The sequence below is a fragment of the Ambystoma mexicanum genome, chromosome 1p (assembly GCF_040938575.1).
Source record: "Ambystoma mexicanum isolate Mex_15411 chromosome 1p, UKY_AmexF1_1, whole genome shotgun sequence".
In the NCBI taxonomy this organism is placed as follows: Eukaryota; Metazoa; Chordata; class Amphibia; order Caudata; family Ambystomatidae; genus Ambystoma; species Ambystoma mexicanum.
In genome coordinates, this window is record NC_090921.1 from 1034353456 (window position 1) to 1034370470 (window position 17015).

The 17015-nt window shown below is 47.5% G+C and overlaps 1 protein-coding gene across 1 annotated transcript; it reads right to left on the reverse strand.

Annotated features, from left to right (window-relative positions):
- Positions 1 to 261: 261 nt before the first annotated feature.
- LOC138567748 (chymotrypsinogen 2-like) lies at positions 262 to 15234 on the reverse strand. The gene is made up of 7 exons (XM_069646237.1): positions 15173 to 15234; positions 7771 to 7874; positions 7447 to 7526; positions 6004 to 6082; positions 3397 to 3577; positions 1429 to 1562; positions 262 to 518 (listed from the first exon to the last, which is right to left on the reverse strand). Exons 1-7 carry the CDS (start codon positions 15222 to 15224, stop codon positions 357 to 359), a joined length of 792 nt encoding a protein of 263 aa, XP_069502338.1. The 5' UTR covers positions 15225 to 15234; the 3' UTR covers positions 262 to 356.
- Positions 15235 to 17015: the final 1781 nt, after the last annotated feature.

Sequence of the window (17015 nt, forward strand, 5' to 3'; positions counted from 1 at the left end):
TGAGTACGGAGAGGGATCACGGGTGCCGGTTTCTGCCGCTTTCATGATCCCCTAGCACCCTAGTATGCTCTTTGGTTTCACCCCAAAACCCACCAGCGTATCTCATTTTACTGTGATTTCTCTAACAGTCATATGGATGACCTCTGTCTTTGGATTTTAATGTCAGTTTATTTTTTATCTGTTATACTATCAGAGTGATTTAAATTGGTCTTTGGAGAAAGTTCTGCATAATCTTTAATAAATGAATAGGGACACCAGAAGTAAGTTTCACTTATTTATTTAACATTTTGCTGTATCGCCTAGGTATCCACGAGCACATTCCTGGCGTGTCTTCCAGAAGTCGCGTGTTGCGGGATTCAGTTGGCAGCGATGATCTCATCAGCCCAAGCCCTGAGCTCGGTGACACGAGCGTACACTCCAGGGGTCTGAGGGGAGCAGGTGCCACTTCCCCAGGAGACGATGCCCACCAGGGTCCATGCACCATTCTGCTGGCACACGAGAGGGCCGCCAGAGTCACCCTGAATGGGGGGAGAAACAACAGAGTTGAGTGGATCAGTGTTGGCACACCCTGCACAGCCACAATCAGGACTAGGGGTGCCCCCACTGCATTCTATCCTTCTACTGTTGTAGATTGCCCACAGTAACCCAGCGGCCAAGCTAGTACACCCTTCTGGCAATCACTTTGTTAAAATGGTTACCAAACTACCCATAAAAGAAACCATGAATCCAGTGAGCCAGGTAAATGGAAACCTCACAACCATCAAGCGAGCATGGTAAATGGAAACCTTCCAACTATCCAGTGAGCTAGGTAAATGGACACTTCCCAACCATCCAGTAGGCTAGGTAAATAGGCACCTCCCAACCATCCAGTGAGCTAGGTAAATGGACACCTCACAACCATCCAGCTATCTAGGTAAATGGACAACTCACAACCATCAAGCAAGTTAGGTAAATGGACGCCTCACAACCATCAAGTAAATTAGGTAAATGGACACCTCACAACCATCCAGCTAACTAGGTAAATGGACAACTCACAACCATCAAGCAAGCATGGTAAATGGCCACCTCACAACCATCCAGTAAGTTAGGTAAATAGGCACCTCCCAACCATCAAGCGAGCTAGGTGAATGGACACCTTACAATGATCCAGCTATCTCGGTGAATGGCCACCTCACAACTATCAAGCGAGCATGGTAAATGAACACCTCTCAACCATCGAGCAAGCATGGTAAATGGACACCTCACAACTATCAAGCAAGCATGGTAAATGGACACCTCACAACCATCAAGCGAGCATGGTAAATGGACACCTCACAACCATCCAGCTATCTAGGTAAATGGACACCTCACAACCATCGAGCGAGCATGGTAAATGGAAACCTCACAACCATCAAGCGAGCATGGTAAATGGATTGAAAGATGGATCACCATGCAGGAGGAAGCCCCGGCAGCTCCAGCGCAGACCATGACATCAGCGATCTTGTTGCCCCAGTAGTTCTTGCATTCAGTGTTGGTCAGGAGCGGGAGGGCCACCTGTTGCAGCTTCTCTGGAGTTTTGCTGGCTGCAAAAGTACAGAAACATCACCAAGATTGCCGGGTATCTCTGAAGGTTCTACGAGCCGTGGAAGTTCCTGAAAAGCACTCAACCCTAGTGGAAGCATTTCTATGCAGGGAGTGGGGTGTCAGCGAAGGGTTGGGCCTTTTTATTTTTTATTTAACACTTTGTAATTTGTATCACCATGTATCACATCACTTGACATCAACATTTATTATACCTGAGCACCTAGTAATAAGGAAAGCAATCAGACTGTGTCACTTATACATTAGAGGCATTGTCAGGGATATGTATATTTCTTAAATTAGAGTCATTAACCAACTTGCAGTGGTTGGTTGCACGTCAGAGATTGAGTTCTCTTAGCTCGGGTGTTGAATTTTGCATTCAGATATGTCTGCAAACACACCCTGTAATCCTCAGGCATAGATGTGGGAGGATTCATGCCTCTCCATAGCGCCTCGTGTTATATCAGCACTCTAAGCACTTCAGCCATTCATTGTTGTGGGAAGATGGCCTTTCATCCAGTCTTTGACATGACGCATTTGTTAATCGGGTTCCAGTGCAGCAGCAGTGTACTCAGTAAATATACTCGGTCTTAGGGACTGAGAGGCCAATGGTCTCAGACAAGTAGGTCCCTTCATGGGTTGTTCCACTGATGCCCCTTGTGGCAGCTGAGGAAACTGCAGCTGCCTGTCCATCACACTACCTGTGTCCATTTGGAAGTAAGCGTTAATGAGCAGAAGAGACATGGCTGTAGGACTTGCACATATGTGCAGAAGATCAATATGGGCCTGTCTACAAGGGAAACCATAAGTGTTGCATGTATGCCATTGGAGGCGGGCACTGAGGGCCTCATCAGGAGTTGGGCGGTGCAGTAAAAATGCAGCGGTAAAAGCATTACAGCCACATTACCGGCCCGCCCAATCACGGCTTTTGGGGGAAAGTCAGAGGATTCACCTCCAGCTCTGGCTAGTGCTATACTGAGCTGATGCAACAGTGCATAACCTTCTTTGCCAAATGGCATATATGCCAAAATAAATCCTGAAGGAGTCTCAGACTTCTGAAACTAGAAGCCCTCGTAATGGATTGACCTCAGAGGTAGGAACTCTCACTGCCTTCGAGACAGGGGAGATGGTGTCCACAGCCTAGAGGAGGAAAGTTGGTCTGTCACTGTTTGTGGCAAATGATGGTCACCAGATACTTGGTGATGGCAAAGGGCATTATCGTGGCAGTGTTTAATGTGGGGGCCCTGGCAGATACCAGAGGAAAGGAAATAGCTCTTCTTTCTAGGACGAGGTGGAAAATGTTACCCTTCGCAGCGGCAGTGGTGGAACGGGGACATCTCATCTGTCAAGGAGTTTTGTTTCAGCTGAATACCTCAATGTTATAAGTAACAACATTAAAAATCAAACATCACTCCGATATACAGGAAGAGAGGATCATTCTCCTTGGAAACCTACACACCCCTCAGTGCCTTTTACTGGGGGCCTGGCCAGCACAAAATCTGTTTTTGAAGAATCATGGGTTCTTTGTGATCATGCTTGCATGCGAATGCCACCAACAACTATCAAAGCTGGTGGAGTTCCCTTTTTTATTTATTTATAGGGACACTTCCCCAATACCTTAACAGGCTCCCCCCTGCCCGCCTATCTAAACCCATTCCGCGGAGTCCTCTGTTTAGTGGGGTGAAAGGAATGACGCTGCTGGCATTCACATGGTGTCAGAGTGGCCTAATATGGAGTCATGTGAAGTGGCCTCTTACTCTTCGGTCCTGGAACCCAAACTCGCATATTGAGGCCCGTCCCTGACCCCAGACCCATGGAGTCAATACTCAGCCGTACCGCTGGAATCGGTCAAGCCCCATCCGGTGGTCACGCATCTCATGCCGCCGCTGAAGTTGTCAGTTACGTCTGCCATGCACACCGGGGACACGCGGGCATTGAGCGTGGCAGGAGAGGCCAGCTTCAGGAGGGTGATGTCGTTCTTGATGGTGAACATGCTGAACTTGGGGTGCTTGAACACCTGCAGCAGGGAGACAACGGGAGAGGGAGAACACAAAGATTTAGAAAGATGTATTAACAAAGAGATCGGTAGATCCACCGCAAATACTAGACTGGACTCAGAAATGGTGAGAATTTGTATCGATGGAGCGGGTAACGTACACAATTCAAGGAGCACAAAGCAGGCTTACGACAGAATGGTCAACCATTTTGAACAATACAGCCCTCAAAGGCTACGCGTACAGGGAATATCTTGAACACTCTATGGTTTTTCCAATTAAATAGTTGTGTCAATCCTGGGCTAGGAAGGGGGGGGGTTGTAGTTCTGTTATAATTAAACACAATAAACAAAAAACGAAAAAAAAAGACAATACAACTTTACATTTCCATCTTTAGGGCCCGAACTATCCTCATACAAAAGAAGTCACCTTCTCCTCCAGTGGCAGACATGACACAGATGCATTTCTGAAGGATGGGGAAGAGAGCATTTTTCATCTGGATGTCTATATCACGGTGAACCAATCACCTCTGCATAGACCACGTGCAGCGAGGTTTTGGGGCTTGCCAAGAAGGCTGCTCGGGAAAGCCAGCCACTTGCATCCAGATGTTGGCATTGCGGATTGCGGAACCTCGGGGCAAATCGTGGACATTCTAATGCCAAGTCCACCTGAATGAGTATCTCGGTGTCTGGATGGCTTCGTGGCACCAGCTCAATGTCATCAACAATCCCTTTACTGATTTAGTGGTCTGTTTGCTGCTTCAGGACATCAGCCGCAGCAAAGCAAGAATTAGTCTCAATCTATCAAACATGTATTGAAGTTATTTGCAGGGTCTTTCATCCCACAGCTAATTGGAAGCTCTAGATTACAACTATTTAATGTCATCCTGAAGCTGAAATACCTTCTCTTTTTTTGTATATGTGAAAAGTACGAACCTAACCAACTAGAGGGCAACAGAACACCTTTCAAGAGCTGGAACTATTGGTGCACAAAGGGACTGGGGCTAGCAGTGCCGCGTGTTGCATTCCCTGGAAAACTATCTTATAACTTCTTTTCTAAAGTGATTGGACAAGCCTGGTGTGTTTTTCCATTTTTGCTCCAGATCCCAATTCAGTAGCTCCTTCCATCTTGTGTTACCATGACCCCCTAAATGTGCTGGATGCCATGTCTTTAGCATGCCATTGTTTGCCACACCAGTCTTCCCCTCTCTGCCTTTTCATCCGTGTCGTTCTTGTGCCACAACAATCCCTTGCTTGAAGGGGCCTCTCCCTTTACCCCTACACCCACTTGTCTTTCCCCTCTCACACCCATTCCCTAAACCTCTGGTGTTCCCGCTACTCTCAGGAAGGGGGTCCCCCTCCCTTACCCCATCCCGCCTGTGATTCCACATCCAAACTCTCCCTCTCTCGCCCTTAACCGCCCGCTACTCTTGGTCACCATCGCATGCCACTCCCCCCAACTCACACTCCATTCCCCTTACTCAGTCCTGCTCTCACGCTTCCCCACAGCCCTCTACCCTCTCCAATTCACCTTGGCCGGCAACGTGTCATGTCCCGCTTCCTGTTTCCTGCTTCCTGTTTCCTGCTTCCTGTTTCCTGATTCCACCCCTCTGCCTGCCCTCTCTGCCTTCCTTACTATGATGCTTTGTGAAGCAAATACATGCATTGCATTAACTGTGCAGTAAATGCATGCACTGCATTAACTGTGTAGTAAATGCATGCACTGCATTAACTGTGCAGTAAATGCATGCATTGCACATGCTGCCCACTAAACACATGCCACCATGTGCATTGCACGCTTTGCATTTTATTTTCACACTGTCCTTTTATGTGTTCCAACAATAACCCTATATTAGCCAAACAAAACAAGCCTCTACTAAGGTGCTGCTGAGCCTTCTGACTATGCACAAACTCTATGCTTGCCAAGCAAGGGACCGCACAAGCCAGACATTCCTCCCAACCAGGAGTCAAGTCCTACAAATAAAAGTGTGGGACTCATTAACATACCAATTGAATGTGACGTCACCAGAAATGAGCGTATCAAGGTGCCCTATGAAATAAGTGGGGTGTATTCCATCCACCAGTGTGTACCTTTGACTTGAGCGCTACTCCCAGTGCTCGCGATGTCTCCATACCCTGCTGGGCATTTCTTGCTTTCTCTAATAAATGTTGTCTTGGCCACAGTCCGTCTCCAGATTACCCAGTTGTGCCTTGGCGGGGCAGGACGGAGGACAGGAAACCTGGCTCGGATGGGGGGCAGTTGGATGCGGGCAAGAGCGCAAATGCTGGTGGTCGACCCTTCCAGGGAAGAGATCTAAGGGTACATGCTCAATGGGGATCTTCTATGGGCAAAAGAGGCCTGGAGCCACGCCTCGCTCATACGCGCCCAATACCAGAACCAGAGGACCGGCAGCTCCGGAAGTGGAGATCGGATGACCACAAGCCCTTACCTTAGCAATGGTCATGACTTGGATGTCCTCACTTGGAGAGCCGTGATCGAATTCCCCCAGAATAACGCGGTGGCTGGTTCTGTAGATGAATCGCAGAAAGGGTGAGTTAGAGAAAAGTGACCTTTCGACCTGTAACAACCATCCAGCCATGTGTCCCAAAGGGAGAGGAAGGTCATGAAGAAAGCATGCGCCAATTTCTGCACAGCCTTCCACAGTCTCCCCTGACACAGCGCTTCAAAGCAGGGAACAAAAACAAAATGGAACTGGCTGGTCCTAGCTCAGCACAGGAAAATGAGGAGTCTTTGAATGGTCGAGCCTGCCATGGGCAGAGTGTGAGCAAGTGGTGCCCAAAAAACAAATAAAGTGAAAAAGCAAGCACATGACCCAATCCCTGCTTATCAAGCTTGACAACTGATTTACTGTCACAACAAGCTTACTTTGATGCATGTGTGAAGTGATTGCCTGCTGTTGACATTTTAGGGAAGATTTCGTTTCAATGGATCCCTGAAAAAGATTGTGGACTTCAATATGGCCACAGTTTGTTTACCTGGCATCCAAGTGAGACTGTATTGGAGTGGTGTAAGAGGGGAGGGGGGCACTGTAATACTGATCACCTTGAAGAGGGTGCCTTCTACGCTGAGAGATTGAATAGTATGCGGTACCTTGGGGTTAAGCACCATGAAAGGAGAAGACCTTCTTACCTGTATCCTGAAGCATGGCTATGACCCATGGTCGGCTAGCTCATCGCTTGCCCTGGTGATGCCGTCTTGGGCGCTCGGCTATGCTGTAGGAGCTCCTGGGCGAATGTAATTCCTTTTCATGACGGTCTTTACCTTTTCTATCATTAGGGGCAACTCGTGGGCTTCTATGGCAGGCTGCAGCCAATCAACTCTATCTAAAATCCCCTGACATATTTCAGGCGTAGGGCTCATCCTGCAAACTCTGGCATTGCCCCGTCTGCCAGCTAGAGGGAATCTCTCTATGCAAATGCTACCCATTCATCGGTCCTCATGCGGAAATATGTTAATATTTGCATTGTGAGATTTCATTGGGTCAAGATGGCAATCGTAGAGTACGGAATTGCAGCAAGAGCCCTGGAAGGCACCTGGCCCACAACGTTACTGGGTAATCCCTCCCAGGAAGTGCACATATTGTAGGGCAAGGTCTCTGCTCACATTGTCCCGGGAGGATAGCTCGGCAGCAACGTACTCACCTTGGAAGCAAGACGACACGGAGCAATACAGGTTCAAATCCTGGGTCCGCGCTTAGAAACCTCTGGGTATTGAGAGCGTTATAAATAACCTATCATATCATATCATATCATATCATTGTTGGGTGACCCACCAGCTCATTTGCGTCCTACAATTGACACCTGTTGTGGGATCAGTGAAGGAGCGCAGTCTGATCTGGAGCGGATACTAATAGGGATAAGAGTTCACTTACCGGACATTGCAGTGTGCTGCGGTCACCACCCATTCCTCGCTGATCAGGGAACCACCGCAGAAGTGGAATCCGGTGCTGTCCTACGGGGAAGAGGAGATGGTTAGCAATGCGCATCGGTGATCAGACATAGTCAAGACCTCCCACCCGCGTACGTCATTCTGTGCTTAGTAAAGTCCTGGGTTTCTAATTCTGGAGATTAACTGAGATAGTTATTTTTCTTATAAAGTGCATATTGCAAGCATCATCTCATGCTTCCATGCTGGTGGCACCCTAGACTGCTGCCTAGAAGCACGCACTAGAATCACTGAGTGTGTTGGTGCTTACCTGCAGTGACACTTGCCAGGGCCATGATCCGGGCACAGCGTCCTCGCCGTTCACAATTCTGGCATAGCCGGTGAGAACCGGCTTGATGGCAGGAACACCGCAGCCTGGAGTCAAGAAAGACAATTGATCAACGTCAGCCGCTGTAATTTGGCAATCACCAACAATTTCAATGTTGCAGTGAGTTAGAAAACTGTGAAAAATATGGTGCAAGATGATAGCCCCGTAAACTCACTTTGGCCCCTGGCAGCACCCTGGCAACCCCTGGGCTAGAGGTCGCAGGGGCTTCTTCTTTCAAAGGGGGCGTCAGGATGAATTGAAAGCATCAAATAATGGGACCAATGGCTAGAGACAGTATATTCATACATGACACCCAGTATGTTTCCACAGTCAGTTACACCTAAGAAAATGTGAAGGCAGCAAGTACACTTGAGATGCCAAACTCATGCTGGAATATTTACTGCATCACCTGCACAAAGGAAATCTAAATTGCATCGCTCCCTTCCGGGATAGCAACAAGAGTTCAATTATAACCAAATTCTTTGTAGGGCTGGGTTCACATTTCGGGGTTTCTGCCAGACCCCGAGCTTCAGAAATTTGTCAAACACGAATTATTGTTGGACAAATTTCAGTCTGGTTTTCGTCCAAAATATGGAACTGAGACTGCCTTGTTGGTAGTACAGGACGAACTGTTAAAGGCTGCGGACCAAGGGGAGCTTACCCTCCTGGTCATGCTGGATCTGTCCGCGGCCTTTGATACAGTGAATCATCAAATTCTTCTGGACCGCCTGCAGGAGGTTGGAAGAGTATCTGATTTAGCACTGAGGTGGTTTAGGTCTTTTCTGACCAACCGTCAACAGCGGGGGAGAGTGGGGGAGTTTCTGTCAGACCTTATTTGGTTGAGCTGTGGGGTCCCGCAGGGATCCTCCCTATCGCCACTGTATATTCGGCCACTACTTGAGATTCTGAGACGCTATGGGTTGAATTTTCACTCATATGCCGATGACACCCAGATCTTCATACGAATTGGCAACTTTCAGGAAGCTTTTAACAAACTGGGGCTTTGCCTGGAGGAAATAGGCAGCTGGATGTCCAAGAATTACTTGCAACTTAATGCTGCTAAAACTGAATTGATTCTATTTGGACCAAAAAATCAGTTGTTGGCAGCTAAGAAGTTGCCTATTCCATCACTTCTGGGCAAGAGTTTAAAATTTGTATCAAAAGTAAAAAAATTGGGTTGTATGTGGCAAGAAGACCTGGGCTGTGAAGCCCAGGTGGGAGCTAAGACAAAAGCAGTACATTTCATTCTTTGAATGCTACGTCAAGCACTCCCCTACATACCAACCAAAGGTCATGCCTCTGTGGTAGGAGCTCTTACTAGTGCCCACTTGGACTATTGTAATAGTCAATTGTTGGGCATTCCTACTAAACAGCTTCAGCGGCTTCAGAGGGCGCAAAATGCGGCCATCAGACTGATATTTAGACTGAAGAAAACTGATCATGTCTCACCTTTTCGCCAAAAGTTGCATTGCCTACCAGTCGAAGATCGCATAAAATTTAAGACAGCCTGTATTGTCTATAAATGTGTCAATGGCCTGGCTCCCCTGTATTTACAAGAGCTAATACGGCCATACCAACCCATGAGACAACTGCGATCTTGTGATAGACATCTTTTAACCATTCCTTACTCAGCTTTTAGAATCAGAGGTGACAGAAGATTCTCTGTCTTTGGTCCCAGGCTGTGGAATTCGTTGCCGCAATCCCTAAGAACCATGAGCTCACTTCATCAATTTCGCCAGGCACTGAAGACTTTCCATTTTAGGTAGTTGTCCCTATTTCATCTGGGATCCTTTTCAACTTTGTTGCTACCTTTATCTGTGTCATCTGCGCCGATATACGGTTTATTTCGTTTGGTGCGCTTTACAAATGTAAAAAATCAACAAAAAAAAAAATCAAATCACAAATCACATTGCCTCTGACCCAAACGATAAGACCACTAAAGCAGTAATCAGTCCTTGTAACCCTCCTAGTCCCTATGGATATGTTATCTACTATGGACCTAAGATTCATTTACTGGACCTGCAGATGCCTGAAGCTGCATTCCACAAAGATGGAAGCTGCACAGATACAGATGGAAACTGAGGTCCTTGTGTGTTTTCAGCAAGACTTCCCTCAACGCCTCTGCCGTTAGAATACAGCCACAACCTATGTCAAAAGTAGGTCTCGATGTATAGATATCGAGTCTCCTGCCCTGGCGCTCTGTCGTGGCCTCCCACAGCACCCGCCCACGTGCCTGACCTCTTGGGCTGTCCTCCTAAATCCTAATCTTGGCCAAACGCACATACGCATCTTAAGCCTCCTCTTAGAACTTTCTGATCCCTGGACTTCGGTCCCCGAAGGCGTTCCAACCACAAAGCGCATTGAGGCCATACACATGGGAAAATGGCACTATGTAAATGGCGATAATAAAATACAATACAAACAGTATCCCAGTTCTTGCATTCCCCCAAAATAACATGCAAGCGTTTGGCGACCATGTAGAGCAGTTCGCTCCTGGCCTTATTCCCCAGCTGTTGAAGCACTTAATAATATCTTGTGGGCACAGGAGTGGGCGTTTTAAGAGTCATGTTGGCAGCGCCTGAACATCTGCAACTTATGATCACTCTGCTTACCTGGGAAACGCGGGCAGTATTCGGGCACAACATGGCATTACTGGGGCATTGAGGCTGTGCTTGGCATATGCCGGCTCTGCCACAGCCTGTAAGGATAAACCTTACAGATGATCCGAGATAGAGGGGCTTCAGGGGGCTGCGGCTGGAGTGCAATGGCAGCAGCCTCGCATTGGAGGCTGTACTTCACATATGATGAATACAGCTGGCAGGCAAGGACAGTACTGGCATAAGATGGCAGAAACTTGGCCCATGAGGCTGTCGTGGCATATAGAGACAGCGCACCTATGCCCATGATGGTTCGGTAGGTTATTTATAACGTGCTTAATATCCAGAGGTTTCTGAGCCCGGACTCGCGATCGAACCTATGTTGCTCCATGTTGTCTTGCTTCCAAGCTTTTCCCTCAGCTATCCTCCTGAGACTGGTTCGGTGGTGTGTACGCGTGGCCTGTCATGACTGCACCCACGGCATTTCAAAACAGCAAACTAGTTCAAATATGGCTGGCAATTTAAAAGGAATTTAGCCGGTTTCAGTAACTATTTGTTCTTTATTAGTTCAGGTTTATTGTAGTTTTTTTTAAATAATCAGTGATGCCACTTCATCATGTCAAGGGCCATTTGACTTTGCCTCCAGTCACCTCAGTTTGCTGAAAGGACATGTCGTGTCCATTCCTGTGATGTCACGGAGTGTGTGATATCACTTCCGCTAAACCTGGCATTTTGGCCAATTGGTTTAGCTGGTCAAATCATCCACTGTAATATGCAGCAGAAATGTGAGAGCTGCCTCTAGGCCTGTGATGGGTACAGCCCCACTCTCGCTGGGCCATTGGGGATGCATAGAGGGGTGAAGGGGGGTTACGGGTGGGGAGGGAGAAGCTGCCGAGAAGTAGGGCTGAGTGGAGCAACCATGGATTGATGAGATGTTCCTTGCCGAGGAGCCTCTTCAGGTACCCCCTGCAGCAGAGGGTGGAGGAAGCCAGTGTGATCCAGAGACAGGGTGCGCAGCAGGAAACCATTGCTTGACCATCTGCGCCCAGATACCCCATGCTCTCTTTTACTGGGGGATGTTTACTCCACGGTTAAACAGAAGTGGAACATATGTGCACCCACATTTTCGCAGGAAGATCATGCTGAGGCTGCAATTGTTCTTCAAAAAGCTAATAATAATAAAAATGTTATCCTATAAAGGCAACTTCAATTTTCTAGCTAAATATAGGCATCTCTCAAAGATGCAAAGCAATCACTGACATGTTTTTCTTTATTTTGGAAGGTACTTCACGAGAACAAATGCATCATGAATGGTCTATCCCAAAAGTGAATAAGAACATGTTGCAATCGGGCATGGCTCATTACTCACTTGCAGAATGCCCCCCTGCGCCATGTGACCATTCCCTGGTGGTTGGCATTTCTTTGAATGTAAACTGATATAAACTACAGGAGCCCCCACCTTAAAGTCAGGCCTAATAAAGCTGAAACAACACTACCCACTTGTAGAGGGACAACTCTCCCCACCAGTACTGGGACTGCACTCTAGTACCACAGAGGCCATCCATACTTAAACACGGACAGCACTAACTGTCATACTCATGTGGCTTGCAGGGACTCCCCGACCCACTGAAGCAGGGACACTACTGTCAACAGGTACTAGAGCAGGCTTACCCACTGATATAGGCTCAATCCTGTTAACTTTTGTGGTGCAACCCCAACTGCTGGCATCAGACTAGCCCTACTCAGCAGTGCTAACATATTGTAGTTGACATATATTTAGCACCTTTTACCATTATTAGCGTCTCTATGCGCTAGTGGTGGCAATGCCCCCGGGCGCCTTAGTCCAAAATGTGGGAAATCACGGAGTAAGTCTAGAATGTGTGGGCACATTCATCCACTTTAGGGCTTAGGTGGGCTGGCTGGGCTCCCATAAAAAGCATCCCACAAGGTCAGGCTTGTGAGTGGCTGTTGAGTGAGGTCAGGAGAGAGCGTGAGTGCAAGAGATTTGTTATGTGTCGAGCTGGCCCGAATTTGTCATGGGTAATCGCTGCATACTGATGGCAGAGGTGTTGAGGCGTAATATAGTGTAAGTAGGCAAAACAATTATGTGACTAGCGAGACCGAAATTGTCATAGACGTTGTTGTATTCTGATGTGTCCAGGGACCATGCCTGTGGCTGGTGTCCACCGGAGTGGTGCGTTTATAAGTACTTAGAAATTTAGACAGTGACATAGACCACCCTTCACAAATTACCACTAGTACCAAGGCCGGTGGCAGGGGGAAGCTATCCTGACAGACCATTAAGCTTAGAATGGGCAATCCTAATACATCTTTGAGGTGTAATAAACAGTCTGTCCTCAAAGGACTTCAGGGCGCGTTTGGCTGGTTCTCCCTATGATCTTCAGAGCCCTGGGGACGGGATATCATCATAAACATCTGTATAAATGGACAGGCTAGCGAAAGAGTGCAACACCATTCTCATCCCCCCTGAAAATCCATCTCGGTGCAACACCTTTCCCACCCCCAACAATCCATCCAAGTGCAACACATCTCCTACCCCCAGAAATCCATTTTAGTGCGTCACATTTCCTACCCCAAAAATCCATCTAAGTGCAACACATTTCCTACCCCAGCAATCAATCCAATGCAGCTCATTTCATACCCCCAACACTTTGGGTACAATCAAATGTATAGGGGGGTTCATTGCATCATCTATTTATACACTACAATGGTGGTCGTATTCAATTTATATCAAATTTATTTCAAATTAATATAAAATGTATCTAAACATTTTTGCGGTTCAATTAAAATGTTTGGGGTTGTATTATATGTATAGGGTTCAATACATCTATTTATAGCCCATATTCAGGCTCTTATCAAATTAATATCAACAGTTTTGGGGGTACATAAAATGTATGTAAAAATATTGAGGGTCAATCAAATGTATGGGGATTCAGGGTGTGTGAAAAGGGGCAGGGTGACCTGTGAATACCATAAACCACAGCAATCTTTGCAGTGAGTCAGAATGAGCCCCAGGGAGATTGGTGCAGTGTAATACGCAAGTGTGCCAGACTGATAAACTTGAGCTGCGTTATTAGTGTTATGCGGTTTATCAAAGGCTATGCATCCAGCAATAGTGACACGTAATGTGCTTTTCTAAAGCCAGGCAGCATAACCCGAGGGTCCATTCTTCAAATGAAATATCCAACAAAGGACCAAGGATGTCATAAAGGTTGGTGAGAGGTGGTCTAATGTTTTTTCTTGACTATTTCTGTAATCAGAGGGACCTTGGGCAAAGTCCCCCGGTCACTGCAACTCTTTTGTGATGTTCTGTTCAAGTAGCCCATATGGCTGCCAGACCAGCAGTGTTTTTTAAGCACGCCATATTGGTCCAAGGGTGGCTCCATAAACCTACATGTCTTTTGTGAGGTAGCCTGCTGGCACCTGCAATTTAGGTGTGGCATTTCCAGGGATGCAGTCCTTTCTACAAGATTAATGTACCAGTGTGGTAGCCATGGGAGTACTAAAGGATTATATAGGCCCTACTCCTGGCCATTTTGTCTTTTAGCACCCCTCTGTGTGGACCACGATGCAGGCCTAAACAACTGCTAATGGATTAGACATACCAACCAGTACTAGGACAATCCTTCCCATTGGTACTAGAGTAACCGAATCCTATATCAATGCAAATATGCCACTTGCTGGAATTGTAAATCCCTTCCTAATGGTACCAGAATAACCCTGTCCAATGGCACTGGAACAACGCCAGCCACAACCGGACTGGTGCACCCACACATGGTACTGGCAACGCCTTATAAACCAGTGCCTGGAGAACGCTAGCTGCTGGTACTGTTCACTGATTCTGGAGACCGGTTGCCCCCTGTGATATTGAAGCGGATTATGCCTCTGGCAGCAGGACATCCCTTCCTCACTGGAACAGCAGCGGCTTCATTGCCCACTTGCATGGATGTTTTGTCCTCAAGTCCTTCTTCTTGCTTTTTCCGTGTCGGAGATACACCTGAGCATTAAATGATAAAGCTAACTCTGGCCCAGCCCTGCCCCTCGTGGTGGAATGTAACCTCGAGTGACATTTATTGGGTACATGCAGGTGGCAGCCTAGTGTGCCGTTCTCTGCTTTTAAAAGCGATCTCTCCCACATGCGGAGAGTCAACGAGAGCCTTGTTCCACAGGTGATGGGTTCCCATTGTGTTGGTGCCCAGTGGCTCTGCTTACTTTGAAGGAGGGCAGACTGCCCTCTGCCCTCATTGCCCTACACTCCGATAGTAATGATGATCACTGGAGCTCTTACTTTTTTGACCGTTGAAGACCACCGCCAGAGATGCACTTAACACTGAAAAGGGATGTACAGAAAAATAACCTTGTGAGCTGCATGTGTGGGAGATACAGGAGAAGCTGCGGGTGCATTTTATGAGCTGCGCAGGGGTATGTGCTGCACACATCTGGGCCCCTTTCTAAAGGGTCGCTGGGCTAAGAGCCATGGTCCATGTCTACTCTGTGGAGACAGACCTATTCTCCAACAGAATGCTGGGGAATGTCTGGTGGGTTTTGCCCAATGGCTGTCTGGGCCTCTGGTAAGCCTGGGCAGGGACACGCCACGTGGCATCAGGGTATCGCACGTGATCCTTCTGCTGCCCCATAATCTCTTCCTGGGCGCCCCTGGAGATGTTCCGAGAATCTGCTTCTCCTGGATGGAGCTATTCCTGGGGTGACGGGTCAGGGGAGCTTACCGTAGGTAGCGCCAACGAAGGCGAGGCAGGACAGCAGCCAGAGGAACGCCATTGCTCTTTCAGGTCGGTCTCAAGTGGGATTCTGCCAAGGAATCCTGGAGCTGTTTTATACCATCCAGCAGCCAATCAGGACGTCGCTCCATTTTTTAGCTCCCTTAACTGATGTGATAAGGGTTGGGCAAGAGGCCTGGGAATGGAACATGCAGGGTGTGCAATCTGGAGACCTTGGGAGATAAGGAGGTCTGCAGCCCTGAGGTGGGCGCTCAGACTTATTTTTGTTAATTTTTATTTCGGTGGTCATTTACGTTACGCTTCATGCTGGACTCCACCAGCTTCCAATCATGGGACACTGGCACTCTTTTTGCAGTAGCAGTAACACATTTTACGTTAACAGGATTTTATATTGTGCCAAATCACCAGCATAGTAGGTTCAGAGCACATAGACTTGTCTGCAGAGTGCCATACTGTGCCCCGGCAGGGGCATCCAGACCTTAGTCTGCTGGAAGAAATAACATGAGAGGGGGAAGGAAAGAGGATGGAAAAGCGGAAACAGGTGCTACAAATGCAGGGATGGAGGGGCGCAGCAGGGTGTGGGGAGCATATTTTGGGATTGCATGGGTGCGTACCAATCCTTTTAGGTGGGCCATGGTTCTGCAACCTGGGGAGAAGCAGATCTCCTAGTGTTGTGATAATCGGGTTGTGTTTCCATGGCAGTTTGGGAAAAATAACAGTATCAATGTAATGCTGGATGCATGAAGGGCTCAGGAGTGTGCTTGGGTAATCCTGGAAGTTTGATGGCTTATCAACCTGGGTATCTCTATACGCCTGAACCAAAGTTTGCCTAGTCAAGAACAGACTGTGTATAAAAGTAAATGCTGTTGGTAACAGAAGGTAAGGGCAAGTGGTCAAAATGGGGTGATAAAAATGGAAATGACTGTCATTTTGATGTCAAAAAGATTATTATTAAAAGTCATGTTATGCTAGACTTTATTTTATTTCATGGTGTGAGGATTTGCCATTTGTCAAGGGTGTAGAAGCCCTGGCTTTTTTGATTTTGATTATTAAATAATACAATTATGTGGTTGATTTCATCTCAGAAAGGGTGGCCTGTTTATCAGACCCCCTTCATAAACTCCTTGCCAAACGCGGAGAATATACCCCTGCCACTGCATCCGTCTCCTAATCTGCAACACCTGCTCTCCACTGGCACCGAGCAGGAGCAGAGGGACAGTCATGTCACTGCACCTCTGCCACAAAACCACATCATTATGAGAATTACTAACCCGATGGCAGTTGTACTCTTTAAATATAAGCCATACCTGAGTTCAGAGTATGGTGGATAGTATTTGTCATAATTACTAAAGCCACATCCGATTAGTATCATAAACATGTCAACAATGTGAGCCCAGGCCAGCTGTGGACAGGCTGTGTGTATCCCTCCCCTACCCCCCAGAAGGACTGTCTCTGCTGAATCCAGGACAGTAGCCCTGTGGGCTGCCTCTGTTTGATCCTTTGTGAGATCAGGTAACACCACTCTCCAGCAAGACAGACCCACGGCAGGATCTGTCTTGGGAAACGGGAATTAAAGGGCACACCATACACAAAAGGACTAGCCTCACACCATAGTGTGGCATACCAAAAGGGCCTTTGATGTTGTGGGCGGGGGGAGTGTTAAGGAAGACAGAGGGAGTTCATCATAGGGGTGGAAGGGTTCCACTGTCTTGTTTCTGTCTGTACCTCTCTTCCCTTCCTATCTCCTCCACTTCCTTTAGCACAAAACACTTTGGGTATGATGCCTGAAGGAAAAGACCACCTGTCTCGAGGACAGGGATTGGATCCAATA

What these genes read in the sequence shown, in the direction of transcription:
- LOC138567748 (XM_069646237.1), bottom strand. Translation starts at nt 15,224, where the DNA reads ATGGCGTTCCTCTGGCTGCTGTCCTGCCTCGCCTTCGTTGGCGCTACC. An exon ending in CCTGGCAAGTGTCACTGCAG is followed by an intron (nt 7,527 to 7,770) that starts GTAAGCACCAAC and finishes TCTTCCCCGTAG; the next exon opens with GACAGCACCGGATTCCACTT. An exon ending in GGGCTTGACCGATTCCAGCG is followed by an intron (nt 1,563 to 3,396) that starts GTACGGCTGAGT and finishes GTACTTTTGCAG; the next exon opens with CCAGCAAAACTCCAGAGAAG.